The 16,345-nt window shown below is 47.5% G+C and overlaps 1 protein-coding gene across 1 annotated transcript in view; it reads right to left on the bottom strand.

Annotated features, from left to right (window-relative positions):
- bub3 (BUB3 mitotic checkpoint protein) overlaps positions 1 to 16,345 on the bottom strand; it is a 48,780-nt gene that overhangs the window by 11,172 nt on the left and 21,263 nt on the right. Inside the window, exon 4 of the mRNA XM_033033763.1 lies at positions 15,096 to 15,247. Coding sequence (XP_032889654.1) covers positions 15,096 to 15,247 — 152 coding nt within the window. The remainder of the gene's footprint in view (positions 1 to 15,095; positions 15,248 to 16,345) is intronic.

Genomic DNA, 16,345 nt, shown 5'->3' on the forward strand with positions numbered 1-16,345 from the left:
CATCACTGCAGGGCTCTCGCTTAACTTTTTTCCCCTGTTGCCAGCCGGGCAACCTTGGCAGATTTTTAGGTTGCCAAATGACAGTTTTGGTGGTCATTTAAGATGGCTTGCATGATGCGTGCGATAATGTGCTCTGACGAAGTGCGTAGTTACCAGTCGGAATTATGCTCAATGAAGCATTCACATATTATTTCTGCTTCAAATAAAATCAAACTAAACATATTCACCAATCAAGACATGATATGTACCTCAATGACATGCAGCAAAATTATAATACAGTATCTCAACTCTTTTTACACATTGCAATTAATGCAATTTCTATTATTTATTTCCACTTCCAAACAAAAATGTGGTTGGATTATTCAGCGTATGCTCAACTTGTGTCAATAAATCCTGGACCATAATAACATATATGCTTAACCATGCACACTACAGATTGATGCAAGCATGTTTTCTGTGAAGGACCAAAAATGATCATGACATGGCCATAGCATGGGTCGTTATTGCTATTGGGACAGAAACACTCTCGCTTCCCACATAATTTATCCACAACAAAATATACAGGTTGCAAGAAAATTTCTAAAGGCATTTTATGATAATAGCTGTTAAAACTGACTATACCCATCTGAGAGGTTAAACATTACACCAACTAACAAGAGATGGCCAAAGGACATAACTGCAGCATATGTTCTTTTGGTAATATATTTAAAGGTGTCAAGACGCCACATTACCGGACATTAAGATTAGATGTATGTGTTGTGAACAGCAATGAAGATACCCAGTTTGTTAGCACCACATTTAAAAAAAATGGTTGATATCGCTTTTTCCATTATTCACACTTCAGAATTAGCGTTAAAATTTCAACTGAAATATCTCCTGACCAAATTTGTGATGTATATGACTGACTGTAGAAGTAAAACCTGGATAAATCCAACATATGGTTGTGAATGTTGCTCATTAAATAACTACAGTACTGATACTCCATATTAAGAGCATTGATTTGCCGTTAAAATGAATTCTGTAATAACGTGTCAACGGTAGCAGTGACAATCGAACACTGCGGTTTTAATGTTTCACTTGTTCACAATTTAATTAATCCATCTTTATGGATTAAAACAAATAATAACATTTGGAATTAAAACATATTTGATTGCATTCCGTTATCAAACATAGTCAATGTTCGCTCTGAAGACGTTTCCAGCACAATAGGGTCGGGAGAGGGTGGGGGGGGGGGGGGTGTGAATCAGTGCAGGATGGATAGAAGGCGGTGGGGGGGTTGAGAGGGCAATCAGTGCGGAATGGATGGATTGAGGCAGGGGAATTAGTGCGGGTTGGTTGGAGTAGGTAAAATTGTGAGGGGAGAGTGCGGGGGATGACAGTGGGGTTGAATGGGGGGGGGGGGGGGATCTGTGCAGGGTGGATGGAGGGAGCAATGCAGGATGGAAGGGAAAGGGGGTCAGTACAAGATGAATTGTGGGACCAGTGTAGGATGGATGGGGGTGGCAGGTGAATCAATGCGAGGTGGATAGGGTGATCAGTGCAGGATGAATAGATGGGGGGAGCAGGGGGTAGATGAGGAGGGGAGCACACAGTGAGGACTGAATAGAGGCAGGAATGGGGAACAGTGCGGGATGGAGAGGAGAGGTCTCAGTATAAGGGGGGGTAGAGGGAGAGGGAGAGAGGGTGGAGGGGGAGGGGGGAGAGGGAGAAGGGGGAGGGAGAGGGGGAGGGGGAAGGGGGAGGGGGAGGGAGAGGGGGAGGAGAGGGAGAGGGAGAGGGAGAGGGAAGAGGGGGGGAGGGGGAGAGGGAGAGGGAGAGGGAGAGGGAGAGGGAGAGAGAGAGAGAGGAGGTGGGAAGGAAGGTCAGCGCTCCTCGGCCAACACCGGCATCATCGCGACCTTGGCCGTCCCTGTCTATTGCCAAGCGCCGCCGCCAAAGGGGGAGGCAGTCGGGATCTCCTCGCCACCGCTTCCCCTCCTCCGCCAGCCAACTGGAAGGTGCGGGGTCGAGCGGTGCAGATGCTTAAGATGGCGAAAGGAGGCCTCCCTCCCTCCTCCTGGCCTCGGCATGCGAGAGGGTTTGTTTTGAAAGTGCCGTTGGCGGAGTGGCAGGCAGCGGCCGCTATCAGGGCGGGCGGGAGGAGGAGATGGAACCGCTGTCGTACGTCGCTGCTGTGCGGGGCCTGTCATTCGCTACAACCCTCCGTCACACCACACCTAGCATCTTTCTCACGCATTACAGCCGTCGCCGACACAAAACGTCACGTTCTTTTTCTCCAGAGATGCTGTCTGACCCGCTGAGTCACTCCAGTTTTTTTGTGTTTATCTTCGGTATAAACCAGTATCTCCGTGCCAAGCTGGGCAATATGACTCGGTGTTTAGGTTGCCCGGCACCCGAGCAACCGTTAATTTTGAGCCCTGCACTGGAGACGACACCCAGCAACTGGTGATGTCCATGAATCGCAGACTTCAAGCAGTTATTGCAGGCAAAGGATATGCAACAAAATACTAAACATGACTACTTTCAATTACATGACATTGCTGTGTCCCAAACATTATGGTGCCCTGAAATGGGGGGAACTATGTATAAACACTGCTGTAATTTCTACATGGTAGAACCAAAATATGTAAAAATACCCTTTAATAAAATCTGACAATGTGCACTTTAACCACATGTAATTTTTTTTCTATTACAAATCCCAAATTGTGGAGTACAGAGGCAAATAAATAAATGATGGGTCTGTCCCAAACATTACGGAGGGCACTGTATTTGCTGAGAAAGTGCGATGGTTGCTCAAAGGACTAATCAAAATCTGCTTAAGACGACCTTAATTTTATATTTGCTAGAAACTACACCAATGCAAGAATTCTCAGAGCACACTTAGTTGGACCAGAATACTGCTCTTCAGCTTGCATTAATAAATCCAGTCTCTAGACCTAGTTAAGGAATAATACCAACATTTAAAAGAACGAAACTGCATAATTCACTCAGTTAGGATGAAGAGCTAATGTCTGTCTTTAAGATATATTCACACATATATTAGTAGTTCGAAAATTAATTTTCCTGAATTCAAGCTGATAATTTAAACTGTTGATACAAATCGCAAATAATGCACATGCTTCTTTGAAATACTGGTTGTCAGGTATTTTCCGCATTGCAAGTTTGATATTCCCAACTCCTATGCACTCATCAATCAAATGATAGAGCTGATGGGTCATGCAGATTCTGCCAGTCTACTCTGTGCACACATTCATCAGGAATTGTATTACTCAATCAGATAAAAAACCTGATGTCATAATGAATCCCAGTGAACCAATAAACAGTTTCATCGACAATGCCTGTCTGTTCCACTCCATTCTGTCACAGATTCATCACTGGCTCTTGGAACTTAACACGCTATAAATCATACCTTCATTCACCACAACCCATTTTCGCTAAACAAAGATCTTACTAAAATAAAAAAATTAGGTTAAGAGTAATGGAATAGTTTCATGGCCAGTTATTAGATATTGCAATAAATCATGATGTAGCAATAGGGTGCTTCAAGCAGGAGCTTAACTTCTCAACATGTTATTTATATGTACTTTTAAAATTGTGTGTGTGCGTGTGCGTGTGTGGCATTTTGCCTTTGAAACGTATCTCCTCGAAAACCAGACGCAAAATCGCGATAGGGATTTAACTTATGATTTCATAAATCCACTCCTCTCTAAATTCAGTCGATCATTTCCCCAGATTTTGAATAAAGTTGTTCACAAAACTCACTTTTTCAAAAATAATCGCCGCTTGCCAGCTGCTGACGTCACAATGCACACATGCCCACCAATCCGGGCCCACCTGCCTCCTGGCCCCGTCCCCCCGCCGCTGTGGATTAATGCAGTTGCTGTCAACTCGCATGCGCAGTTTTCCACGAGGTACGTTCGCCCATCCACCCCCTAGTTCTTCAGAAGGCACAGAAAGATCGAGAAAGGTTCTGCAGATCCGGAGGTCACAGCCATTGTCTCGCTCACAGCCGCTCCCTTGCGGCGGCACTCACACACGAAGGCCACCGGCTTGCTTCTGAATCCTCTTGGTCTCCCCCGACCGCGGGGCACGCGATGAGAAGTTGGCCCTGGCGGCCATTACTCCCTCTGGGAAATCTGCAATTCCTCCGTTGATCGCAGGGACACGGGGAATTGTCACGCGAGAGCTGCCGAGGCTCCCCACGCCACCCGAGGTCGAGAGAGCTGCCGAGGCTCGCTGCCCTTTCACAGTCAGCCCCGTCCGAGCCGTCTGCTCGCCGAGTTCGTCCGCCCTCTCCCTCATCCTCCTCCCCCACATCATCCTCCTCCCCCACACCCCCCTCATCTCCCGCCCCTTCCCCCCTCTCTCCACCCACCCCCTCCCCCTGCCTCTCCCTACCCCCCTGCTTCTCCCCCTCCCTACAACCCCTCTTCCCCCTCTCTCCTCTTTCCCCCAATCCATCTCCCCACTTTCCCCCCCTCTCCCCTCCCCCTTGCCTGCTCTCCTCCCACCCCATCTCCCCCTTCCATCCACACCCTTCCCTGCAACCCTCTTCCCTCCTCTCCCCTCCAGTCCATCCCCACCCCCTCACTTCCCCTCCCTCCTCTCTCCTCCCCCCTCTCTCCCCTCCTCCCTCACCCACCCTCCCTCTCCTCCACCCACTCCCCTCACTCTCTGTCCACCCCTCTGTCTCTGCACCTTCTCTCTCTGCCCTCACTCTCTCCCCCCCCCCCCCCCTCTAGATGCGCCTGTGTGTTGGGGGCTATGCGTCAGTGGATAGGGCGGTTATGGGGTAAAAGGAGCGAATGAATATTAATATAATATCAAGGGGGGTAGTTCGCGTGTGTGGGTGGTTAGTGTGTGTAACGCCGCATGCCGCCCCCTAACACCCGCACATTGGGGGAACAGACCCAACGGGTCTGCACTTGGTCTAGTAACCATTATAACTACAAGATTTAACCATATACTACAACATGCCCACCACATTCAAAAGGTGAAAATTACCTGTGAACATTTGAAAATGCATATGCGCTGGTAACATTTACCGTTTCCCTGTTGCCCTAAAATAAATAAACTATATATAATGAGACTGAACTTGGATTTCAGCTAAATTGTGCCTCTCAAAGATAAAGATATTTGCCAACTCACTAGAATGCTAAAGAAAAGTGAGAATATTTTGGGTCCAATAAACTTCTTCAGTGCTAAGGAACGTCTATCTTATCTTTGGAATCTTATCTTTCTGTATTCTTGTGCATCTGCACTATTTTCAGCTTTGCCGTTGAAACTCCAGGCATTTTAACCCCATAAGCAAACTTATTCCTAGGAATGAAAACTTTAGACAAGGAACTGCAAATGTTGGTTTTCAAAAAAAAAGTGCTGTAGTAACCGAACGGATTAGGGAGCATCTCTGGAGAACATAGATAGGCAACATTTCAGGTCGGGACTCGAGTGGAGCCTCGATCTGAAATGTCACCCATCCATAGTTTCCAGAGATGCTGCATAAAACAAAACTACCTCATTCTGAATACAGACTCAAGTTACCAACGGCAACCTTTTTATACTTGAAAATGGGAATATAACAAAATTATACTTATTACTTGATGCAAAGATAAGAATAATATTCAATATACCAAGTAAAATGTGCTTTCATTCCAAACAAAACATTACATAGTTGCAGTAGATTATTTAGTCTCTCAAGTTAGTTTGGCCACTCAGTATATTATTGGCGATCAATAACATCCAGTCATATTATATCTATTACCTTTAATTTGCCAAAAACTGGTGTTACAAAATGTATATTAATCATGCCACAATACCTATTTAGATGACAAATGTTTTTGATTTTCTTCACCGTGCAAGGAGGAACACTTTCATGGTTCGAAATTATTGGTTGCACGGGTGCCAATGGCGACCTAAAGTCCCACCGGGCAACCCAAGAGCCCTGCCATTTTGCCCGGCTTGGTAAGCACCCGGGGACACCTATCATTCAGCTCTGACCGGGGCCCCCCTCTCTACCTCTCCGTCTTCGCCCACCATTGGTAGGCGTGTCCGGGGCAGCCGGTTCTCCGCTCTCCCCCCGCTCCTCATCCGCCAGCATGGCCGGCCGCCTAACACATGCGCACTGCCACGACCTGCACATCCTCCCCTGCACATGCGCACAACCACGGCCAGCACATCGGCCGCCCTGCACATGCGCACAGCCATGGCAACTGGTCGGTGTTGGCCACTTTCTCCCTCCCTTTGCATTGTGGTAGATCTGGCCGCCATTGCTGTCCGGTCGCTGCCTCGCCGCGACCGCTGAAAACCGACGCAGAATCACTCCCTGGAGCTGGAGTAACTCCCAGGAGTAACTCTTGCTTCTTGGTTTCCTGGTCCTCCAAAAATATTCCAAATGGACTTTAAACAGTAGTGGACCCACTCCTGTTTAGTTATTGTTATTGTGTATATATATATGGTCAATGGTATATTAATACACTGAACTTTTATCTCCTGTTCTGCATCATGTTTACATATTCTGTTATGCTGCAGCAAGCAAGAATTTTGTTGTCCTATCTGGGTCTCTTGACTTGAACTTACGGGTTCTTGGGAAAAAAGAAAAAAGAGCTACATTAAATTTAGTTGCATCTGGTTGGGTAACTATGGTAGGGTGAAGACTATTCCATGCTTTAATTGTGCAGGGGAACTCCATGGAGCAGCCAGCATCTCTGGATGGAAGAAATTGGGTGACGTTTCGGATAGAGACCCTTCTTTAGATTTCCTCTGGTTTTAGTGTTTTTAGTTTAATTTAAAAATACAGCGTGGAAATAGGCCCTTTGGCCCACCGAGCCCATGCCGACCACCGATCACCCGTACAGTTCTATCCCACACATTAGCGACGCAAGTCAAGAGTGTTTTATTCTCTCACGTCCCAGTTAGAACAATGAAATCCTTACTTGCAGCAGAATACATAAACATAGTACTGTAGACAATGTTATAAATGAGAAAACAAGTGTATATTTAGATAACAATAAAATTACTCTGTCTGTCTGTCTGTCTGTCTGTCTATCTATCTATCTATCTATCTGTAAAACTCTCGCCCCATCCGTCCGACATCCGTCCGTCCGGCTGCCTGTCTGCCTTTTGATTCGTTGACTTTCTGCCTTTTGATTTGTTGACGGCTGCTCCTTCCTATCAGCTTCCAACACTTCGAAACAGCTTCCAACACACTTCGAAACAAACTTGCAAGACAGGAACACTCTGAACCTTTCACTGCTGCAGCAGGCAGGGGAGGTGCAATTTGATTTTTTTTTTTAATCCACTGCTGAGGGAGGCAGGGGAGTGCTGGAATCTTACATTTGGGGACGGCTTCAGTTCCATTGGACGAATATTGGGTTGGGGGATCACACCATTGGGGGACCAGACCCAACGGGTCTGCACTTGGTCTAGTTATTCTATAAAACTCTCGCCCCATCTGTCCGACCGACATCCGTCCGTCCGGCTGCCTGTCTGCCTTTTGATTCGTTGACTTTCTGCCTTTTGATTTGTTGACGGCTGCTCCTTCCTATCAGCTTCCAACACACTTCGAAACAGCTTCCAACACACTTTGAAACAAACTTGCAAGACAGGAACACTCTGAACCTTTCACTGCTGCAGCAGGCAGGGGAGGTGCGATTTGATTTTTTTTTTTAATCCACTGCTGAGGGAGGCAGGGGAGTGCTGGGATCTTACATTTGGGAACGGCTTCAGTTCCATTGGACGAATATTGGGTTGGGGGATCACACCATTGGGGGACCAGACCCAACGGGTCTGCACTTGGTCTAGTTATTCTATAAAACTCTCGTGCCATCCGACCGGCTGCCGTCCGTCCGGCTGCCTGTCTGCCTTTTGATTCGTTGACTTTCTGCCTTTTGATTTGTTGACGGCTGCTCCTTCCTATCAGCTTCCAACACACTTCGAAACAAACTTGCAAGACAGGAACACTCTGAACCTTTCACTGCTGCAGCAGGCAGGGGAGGTGCAATTGGATTTTTTTTAAATCCACTGCTGAGGGAGGCAGGGAAGTGTTGGAATCTTACATTTGGGAACGGCTTCAGTTCCATTGGAGGAGACGGGTGCATGATGGAATATTGGGTTGGGGGATCACACCATTGGGGGAGCAGACCCAACGGGTCTGCACTTGGTCTAGTCATTATATAAAACTGTGTGCCTGCCGGCCGCCTTTCTTCCTTTGATTCCTTGCAACACCGAAACCAGACGCAGAATCGCCGAGATCTTTTCCATTTCGGTAGAGATTTCACTTTTCTTTCTAAGTATCCATTCCTGATTACATTTCGTCGTGTTTATGTACACATTTTTAATCAAATCCTTCTCTTCCCCCCCCCCCCCCCCCCCCCCAATATTTTTTTTTAAAAATGGCTTCTCACCCATAGAAGCAGCCCAACCCCCGGTTGAACGTTCCATCATGTGATGTCACAATGCCCAATGTTCACATCTGTCCAATCGGAATGGATTCATTAACATTTGCCTTTGCAGGAGCACCAGCACCTGGTGAACGTTCCATCGTGTGATGTTACAATGCCCAATGCTCAAATACATTGTTGCCATAGAAGGAGTACAGAGAAGGTTCACCAGACTGATTCCTGGGATGTCAGGACTTTCATATGAAGAAAGACTGGATAGACTCGGCTTGTACACGCTAGAATTTAGAAGATTGAGGGGGTGTCTTATAGAAACTTACAAAATTCTTAAGGGGTTGGACAGGCTAGATGCAGGAAGATTGTTCCAGATGTTGGGGAAGTCCAGAACAAGGGGTCACAGTTTAAGGATAAGGGGAAATCTTTTAGGACCGAGATGAGAAAAACATTTTTCACACAGAGAGTGGTGAATCTCTGGAATTCACTGGCACAGAAGGTAGTTGAGGCTAGTTCATTGGCTATATTGAAGAGGGAGTTAGATGTGGCCCTTGTGGCTAAAGGGATCAGGGGGTATGGAGAGAAGGCAGGTACAGGATACTGAGTTGGATGATCAGCCATGATCATATTGAATGGTTGTGCAGCCTCGAAGGGCCGAATGGCCTACTCCTGCACATAGTTTCTATGTTTCCCTCTCCCACCCATCCCTCTCCCCACCCCCTTCCCTCTCTACCCCACCCTTCCCTCTCCACCCGCCCCCTTCCTCCTACCCCTCTGTCCCTCTTCCATCACTCCCCCTACCCCTCTCCCCCCTTCCCCCTCTACTCTCCCTCCCCAATCTTTCCCCCCTCTCCCCCTCCCTCCCTCCACCCCATCCCGCCCCTCCCCCACATCTCTCTCCCCATCCCCCTCTCACCCCCCATCCCCCTCTCTCACCCCCTACTCCGCTCTCCTTTCCCTCCCAAATCTGTCCCATTTCCTCCTCCTCCTCTCCTCTCCCTCCCTCCCCTCTTCTCATCCCCCTCCCCCCACCTGTGTGTTTGGGGGGTGGTTAATGCGAGTGTGATGCCGCAGCCCCCCCACCTCTCCCCCCCCCGCAAACGCCGTTGAGGAAACAGACCCAACGGGTCTGCACTTGGTCTAGTGTGTATATATATATATATATATATATATGAGGTGTATAGGTGTGCGTGCGTGTGTGTATATAATATATATATCTATATACACACACACACATATATACATATATATATCTATTATATATTAAAACTCTCGCCCCATCCGTCCGACATCCGTCCGGCTGCCTTTCTGCCTTTCGATTCGTTCCCGCCGTGCGATGTCACAATGCCCGATGCTCGCAGACGTCCAATCGCGATGCCCGACGCTCGCAGACGTCCAATCGGAATGGATCCATTTACATGTACGGCTTCCGGCCGCATTTCTTCCTTTGATTCCCTGCAACTCCGAAACCAGACGCAGAATCGCCGACGTCTTTTCCATTTCGGTAGAGATTTCACTTTTCTTTCTAAGTATCCGCTCCTCATTACATTTCGTCGTGTTTAAGTACACGTTTTCAATCAAATCCTTCCCCCCCCCCCCCATATTTCAAAAATAAACTGGCTTTGCACCCATAGAAGCAGCACCAGCCCCAGCCCATGGTGAACATTCCATCGTGTGATGTCACAATGCCCAAAGCTCAAATACATTGTTGCCATAGAGGGAGTACAGAGAAGGTTCACCAGACTGATTCCTGGAATGTCAGGATTTTCAAATGAAGAAAGACTGGAGAGACTCGCCTTGTACTCGCTAGATTTTAGAAGATTGAGGGGGTATCTTATAGAAACGTATACAATTCTTAAGGGGTTGGACAGGCTAGATGCAGGACGATTCTTGCGGATGTTGGGGAAGACCAGAACAAGGGGTCACAGTTTAAGGATAAGGGGGAAATCCTTTAGGACAGAGATGAGAAAAACATATTTCACACAGAGAGTGGTGAATCTCTGGAATTCTCTGCCACAGAAGGTAGTTGAGGCCAGTTCATTGGCTATATTTAAGAGGGAGTTAGATGTGGCCCTTGTGGCTAAAGGGATCAGGGGGTATGGAGAGAAGGCAGGTACAGGATACTGAGTTGGATGATCAGCCATGATCATATTGAATGGTGGTGCAGGCTAGAAGGGCCGAATGGCCTACTCCTGCACTTAATTTCTATGTTTCTATGTTTCCCTCTCCCACCCATCCCTCTCTCCCCCACCCCCCTTCCCACCACCACCTTACCCCTTCCCCTCTGTCCCTCTTTCACCACTCCCTCTACCCCTCCCTCCCCACTCTTCCACTTCTATCCCCTTACCCGACGCCTCTCCCTCCCCCAACCCTCTCGCTTCCGCTCCCTTCCCCTCTCTCCCCCACCCTTTCCCCTCTGTCCCTCTTCCACCACTCCCCCGTCCCTCTTCTACCACTCCCGCTACCCCTCCCTCCCTCCCCACTCTTCCACTTCTCTCCCACTCTCTCCTCCCCCTCTCCTCACCCCTCTCCCATCCCTCTCTCCCCCACCCCCCTTCCCTCTCTAACCCCACCCCCTTCCCTCTCTCCCCCCACCCCCTTCCCCTATCCCTCTTCCATCACTCCCGCTACCTCTCCTCCTCCCTCCCCACTCTTCCACTTCTCTCCCCCTTCCTCTCCCCCTTCCCCTCCACTCTCCCTCCCCACTCTTTCCCATCTCTCCCCCCACCCCTCTCCCCATCCCCCCTCCCCCACATCTCTCTCCCCATCTCTCACCCCCTACCCCACTCTCCTTTCGCCTCCCAAATCTATCCCGTTTCCTCCTCCTCTCCCCTCCCTCCCCTCTTCTCAACACCCCCCGCAAACGCCGTTGGGGAAACAGACCCAACGGGTCTGCACTTGGTCTAGTCTATATTTAAAACTGTGTGGCTGCCGCCTGCCGTCCGGCTGTCTTTTGATTTGTTCCATCGTGTGATGTCACAATGCCCAATGCTCGCAGATGTCCAATCGGAATGGAACCATTTACATATGCCTTTGCACCAGTCCCAGCCCCAGCCCCCGGTGAACGTTCCATCGTGTGATGTCACAATGCCCAATGCCCAAAGACATTCTTGCCATAGAGGGAGTACAGAGGTTAACCAGACTGATTCCTGGGATGTCAGGACTTTCATATGAAGAAAGACTGGATAGACTCGGTTTGTACTCGCTAGAATTTAGAAGATTGAGGGGGGAACTTATAGAATCTTATGTTTCTATGTTTCCCTCTCCTCACCCCTCTCCCCCACCCCCCTTCACTCTCTACCCCACCCCCTTCCCTCTCCCCCCGCCCCCTTCCCCTCTGCCCCTCTTCCACCACTCCCCCTAACCCTCCCTCCCCACTCTTCCACTTCTCTCCCCCCTTCCCCCTCCCTCCCCACTCTTTCCCCTCTCCCCCCACCCCATCCTCCCCCACATCTCTCTCCCCATCCCCCTCTCTCACCCCCTACCCCGCTCTCCTTTCCCTCCCAAATCTGTCCCGTTTCCTCCTCGCCCCTCCCTCCTCTCTTCTCACCCCCCCTCCCCCCACCTGTGTGTTTGGGGGGTGGTTAATGTGAGTGTGATGCCGCACCCCCCCCCCCCCCCCCACACAAACGACGTTGGGGAAACACACCCAACGGGTCTGCACTTGGTCTAGTATATTACTAAAAGTCTGATCTTGACCGCTTTTGGCCAACTGCGGTGTGATTTCCGAAGAGAACGCCGCCACCTATGGCTGTCATTTTTGGCCACCTCACTCAGAGCCCCCCTTCGCCTTCCGGGACCGGAGGATTTTTCCCACCGATGAAAAATCAGAGAGATATTAATGTTTTTTTTTAAATCACCATTCTCTCTGCTGCCGGCAGGGGGGAGGAACTATAAAACCCGGAAGTGTAGTCCCTCACTCAGTCTCTGCCAGACCCAGGAAGCGAGAGGGTCACGGCTCTGAGCTAAGAATAACACTGAACGCATGTCTACTCCACGGCGAGTCCCCTCGATGCGGCTGTAAAGTGGCTGTTGCCCAATTGTTTGCCTCGCCTTTTTAAAAAGTTTGTGTTCACAAAATGAATTTTGGTTTGTCAGGTGGCTGCAGCCCAATTGTTTGCCTCGCCTTTCTAAAAGTTTGTGTTCACAAAATGAATTTTGGTTGTCGGGTGGCTGCAGCCAAATTGTTTGCCTTGGCTTGGCTTTTAAAATCGCTGCAACAGTTGGCTGCCAGCCCAAGAATCCATTCGGTCCACAATGTCTATACTAGCCTTCTGGAATCTAGTACCTTCGGCCCGCAACACCCATACTAGCGCAACAGAAAGCCCACCCCCCACACTGGCGAGCAATATTGGAATTGGTGGAGAGGTGGAATATTGCGTTGGTGACCTGTGTGATGCTGGGACCCAGTGAAAATGCAATGAGCTGCTTAGCTTGAGCCTGCCATGTGTTTGAGACGCAATGGCAATGGAAATGAAGTGAAAATGCAATCAGCTGTTTGGCTTGAGCCTGCCCTGTGCTTGAAAGTGCAATGGCAATTAAGTGAAAATGCAATCAGCTGTTTGGCTTGGCCTGCCCTGTGCTTGAAACTGCAATGCAATTGGAAATGAAATGGAGTAGTTTGGCCTGCCTGAAACCACTAATTTCGGCCCACAAGGCCCCTATTAGCGGAGAAATCAGTCCCTTTTGCCCAAAATGCCCTTATTAGCCCAGGAGGAGCATTTTGGCCCAAAAGACCCGTGCCGGGCCAGTAAAAGTTTTTTTTTTAAAGAGCCCCTTCGGCCCATCAGGCCTGTATTAGCCCAGGAGTCCCTTCGGCCCATCAGTAAGTATTCCCCCTGCCAGTATTAGGAGAGTTTCTCTCTTCTGAAGGCCACGCCCCTTCGGGAGGGACTATAAAACCCGGAAGTGTGGAGGTGCCTCAGTTCTCTGCAAGTTGGGGGAGCGAGACGTCGCAATACTCAGTCTGAGCTGTGAATAACACTGAACACATGTTTACTAAACTGAGTGGTTTTACTGACCTGTCAGTGCCCTTAATGTGGTTTGAAAATAGAGTTTGGAAAGGCAAAAGTGTGTTTTGGTTTGAAAGTGCTAAAGCTGCTTTGCCTTTGGTTTGAAAGTGCTAAAGCTGCCTTGCCTATGTTTTGAAAGTACTAAAGCTGCCTTGCCTATGGTTTGAAAGTGTGAAAGCTGCCTTGCCTAATGAAAGCTGCCATGCCTAATGAAAGCTGCCTTGCCTAATGAAAGCTGCCTTGCCTGCTATATAATTATAAGTCTAATCTTGACCACTTCCTGTTTGCGCTTCATAGGAAAAAAATCACTACCATATACGGCTGTGATTTTTGGCCATCTTACTCAGAGTCCCCCTCCGCTCAACAGGTGCCGAGGATTGAAAGACACACACACGCACGCACCCGGAGAACACCCATGCGCTCAAAGGGAAAAGCAGCAAACTCCATACAGACAGCACCCATATTCAGGATCAATTCTGGGTCTCCGGCAATTTTAGGCAGCAACTTTATGGTCAATGTTAAGCGCCACTTAAGAGATTTAAGACTGAAAATGGATAGTTTCTTTTTTTTTAGTAACCAAAGTTATCAACGTATAATTATTTTGTGTGTTGGAAAAAAATATATAGTGGCACAGCTGGTGGACTTGCTGCCTTGATGCCAGAGATCTGTGTTCAATCCTGTCCTCGGGCACGGTCCACCTCGGGCGGGGGCGGGAAGAACAAAGAGGCGGAGACAGTGGGCTGAGGGAGAGCTGGGAAGCGGAGGAGAAAGCAGGGACTACCTGAAATTGAAGAAGTTAATGTTCATACTGCTGAGGTGTAAACTGCCCAAGCGAAATACGAGGTGCTGCTTCTCCAATTTGCGGTGGGCCTCACTCTGGCCATGGAGGATGCCCAGGACAGAAAGGTCGGATTCAGAATGGGAGGGAGAGTTGAAGTGGTGAGCCACCGGGAGATCAGGTTGGTCATTGCAAACTGAGTGGAGGTGTTGTGCGAAGTGATCGCCAAGCCTGCACTTGGTCTCACCGATGTTGATCATACGCTGAATAATTCAACCACATTTTTGTTTGGAAGTGGAAAGAAATAATAGAAATTGCATTCATTGCAACGTGTAAAAAGAGATGAGATACTGTTTTGTAATTTTGTTGCATGTCATTGTGGTATATATCATGCCTTGATTGGTGAATATGTTTAGGTTGTGACTTTATTTGAAGCAGAAATTATATGTAAATGCTTCATTGAGCATAATTCCGACTGGTAATTACGCACTTCGTCCGAGCACATTATCGCACGCGTCATGCAAGCAGTCTTAAGTGACCACTTAAACTGTCATTTGGCAACCTAAAAAGCTGCCTAGGTTGCCCGGCTGGCATCAGTGAAAAAAAGTTAAGTGAGAGCCCTGACTTTCTGACATGATCCCCGTTGAAATTAGATCAAATTTCAAAATATGTCTCTGTTCTGAATACAGAGGACAAAGTTTTTCAAACATGACAATTTATTTAACATTTTAAATCATTTAACAAAATCATGTAATTATTTTCCATACCTGGGGAATATTCACCTTTGAATCAGAACAGAGATTGATAAAGAATAAAAATCCAACTTGCATCTCTAAAATCAAGATTTAAAATAACAATTAACCATTGAGGCAACTTCTATCTAAAACATTACTTTAAAACAATAGTACTGCTTACCCTTTCTGGCTGTGCGAATGTCCCAGCATTGCAAGGTGTTCTAGGATCCCACAGCTTGACTGTTTGATCCCAACTTCCCGTGACCATTACGTTCACTTCTGGAGAGTATTCAACGCAACGAATTGCAGCATCATGGGTACCCACAATAGATTCTATTTTAAAAAACAGCAAAATTCACATCAGGAAAACACTGTTTCTCCCTTGTCACAAACTGTGACTATTTTAGTGTAAAGAAAAGTAAACCATAAAAACCCAATTGCAATATGGGTCACATTCTTACGGTTCTTGGAATAGACCCATCCAATTGTACACGTGTATAAGATACAGCATTCAATTTTCCCATCTGCACTGCCAATACAGTTATATACCATGGGATTTCAAAAAATCCAAACTAATACAAATTAGTCTTCTGATATTATTTACCCATTGCAAGCTGCTGATGCTAGCAGGTGTTTTTATTCACAATTTGTTTGGCCATCAGGGCAGCACAGTTGCACAGCAGTAGAGTTGCTGCCTTAGTGCCTGTCCTTAAATCTTTGCACTGGCTCCCTGTGTGTAAGAGGATAGATTTTAAAATTCTGTTACTGACCTACAAGGCACTGAATGGTCTTGGTCCAAAATACATCTCTGACCTACTTGTTGTATATGAGGCGCCTAGACTCCTCAGGTCTTCAGGGACAGGTTTACTCTGTGTTCCCAGGGTCAGAACTAAAAAGGCTGAAGCAGCATTCGGTTTTTATGCTCCACACCTGTGGAACAAGCTCCCTGAACACCTGAGGTGTGCACAGACTGTAAGCGCATTTAAATCAGGCCTAAAAACACTGTTGTTTAGTATAGCTTTTCCATAACCCGACATGCAGGTAATCTTAACCGTCTAATTTTAACCCTTATGTGCTTTTTAAAATCGTTTTATTGTTTCATTGACGTTGTTTTATTATTCATACATTTGTCGTATTGCTTATTTTGCAATTTTTAATTATTGACTATTTTATTTTTTCTTTCCTGTAAAGCACCTTGAATTGCAGTTTGCACGAATGGTGCTATACAAATAAATTTGCCTTGCCTTGCCTTAGTGCCAGAGACCCAGGTTCAATCCTGACTGCAGATGCTGTCTGTACAAAAATTGTATGTTCTCCCTGTGACCACGTGGCTTTTCTCCAGTACTCTGGTTTCCACTCACATTCCAAAGACATGCAGATTTGTAAGTTAATTGGCTTCTGTAAATTGTCCCTTTCTAGGATAGAACTAGA

This window comes from Amblyraja radiata, chromosome 15 (assembly GCF_010909765.2).
Source record: "Amblyraja radiata isolate CabotCenter1 chromosome 15, sAmbRad1.1.pri, whole genome shotgun sequence".
NCBI classification, from domain to species: domain Eukaryota; kingdom Metazoa; phylum Chordata; class Chondrichthyes; order Rajiformes; family Rajidae; genus Amblyraja; species Amblyraja radiata.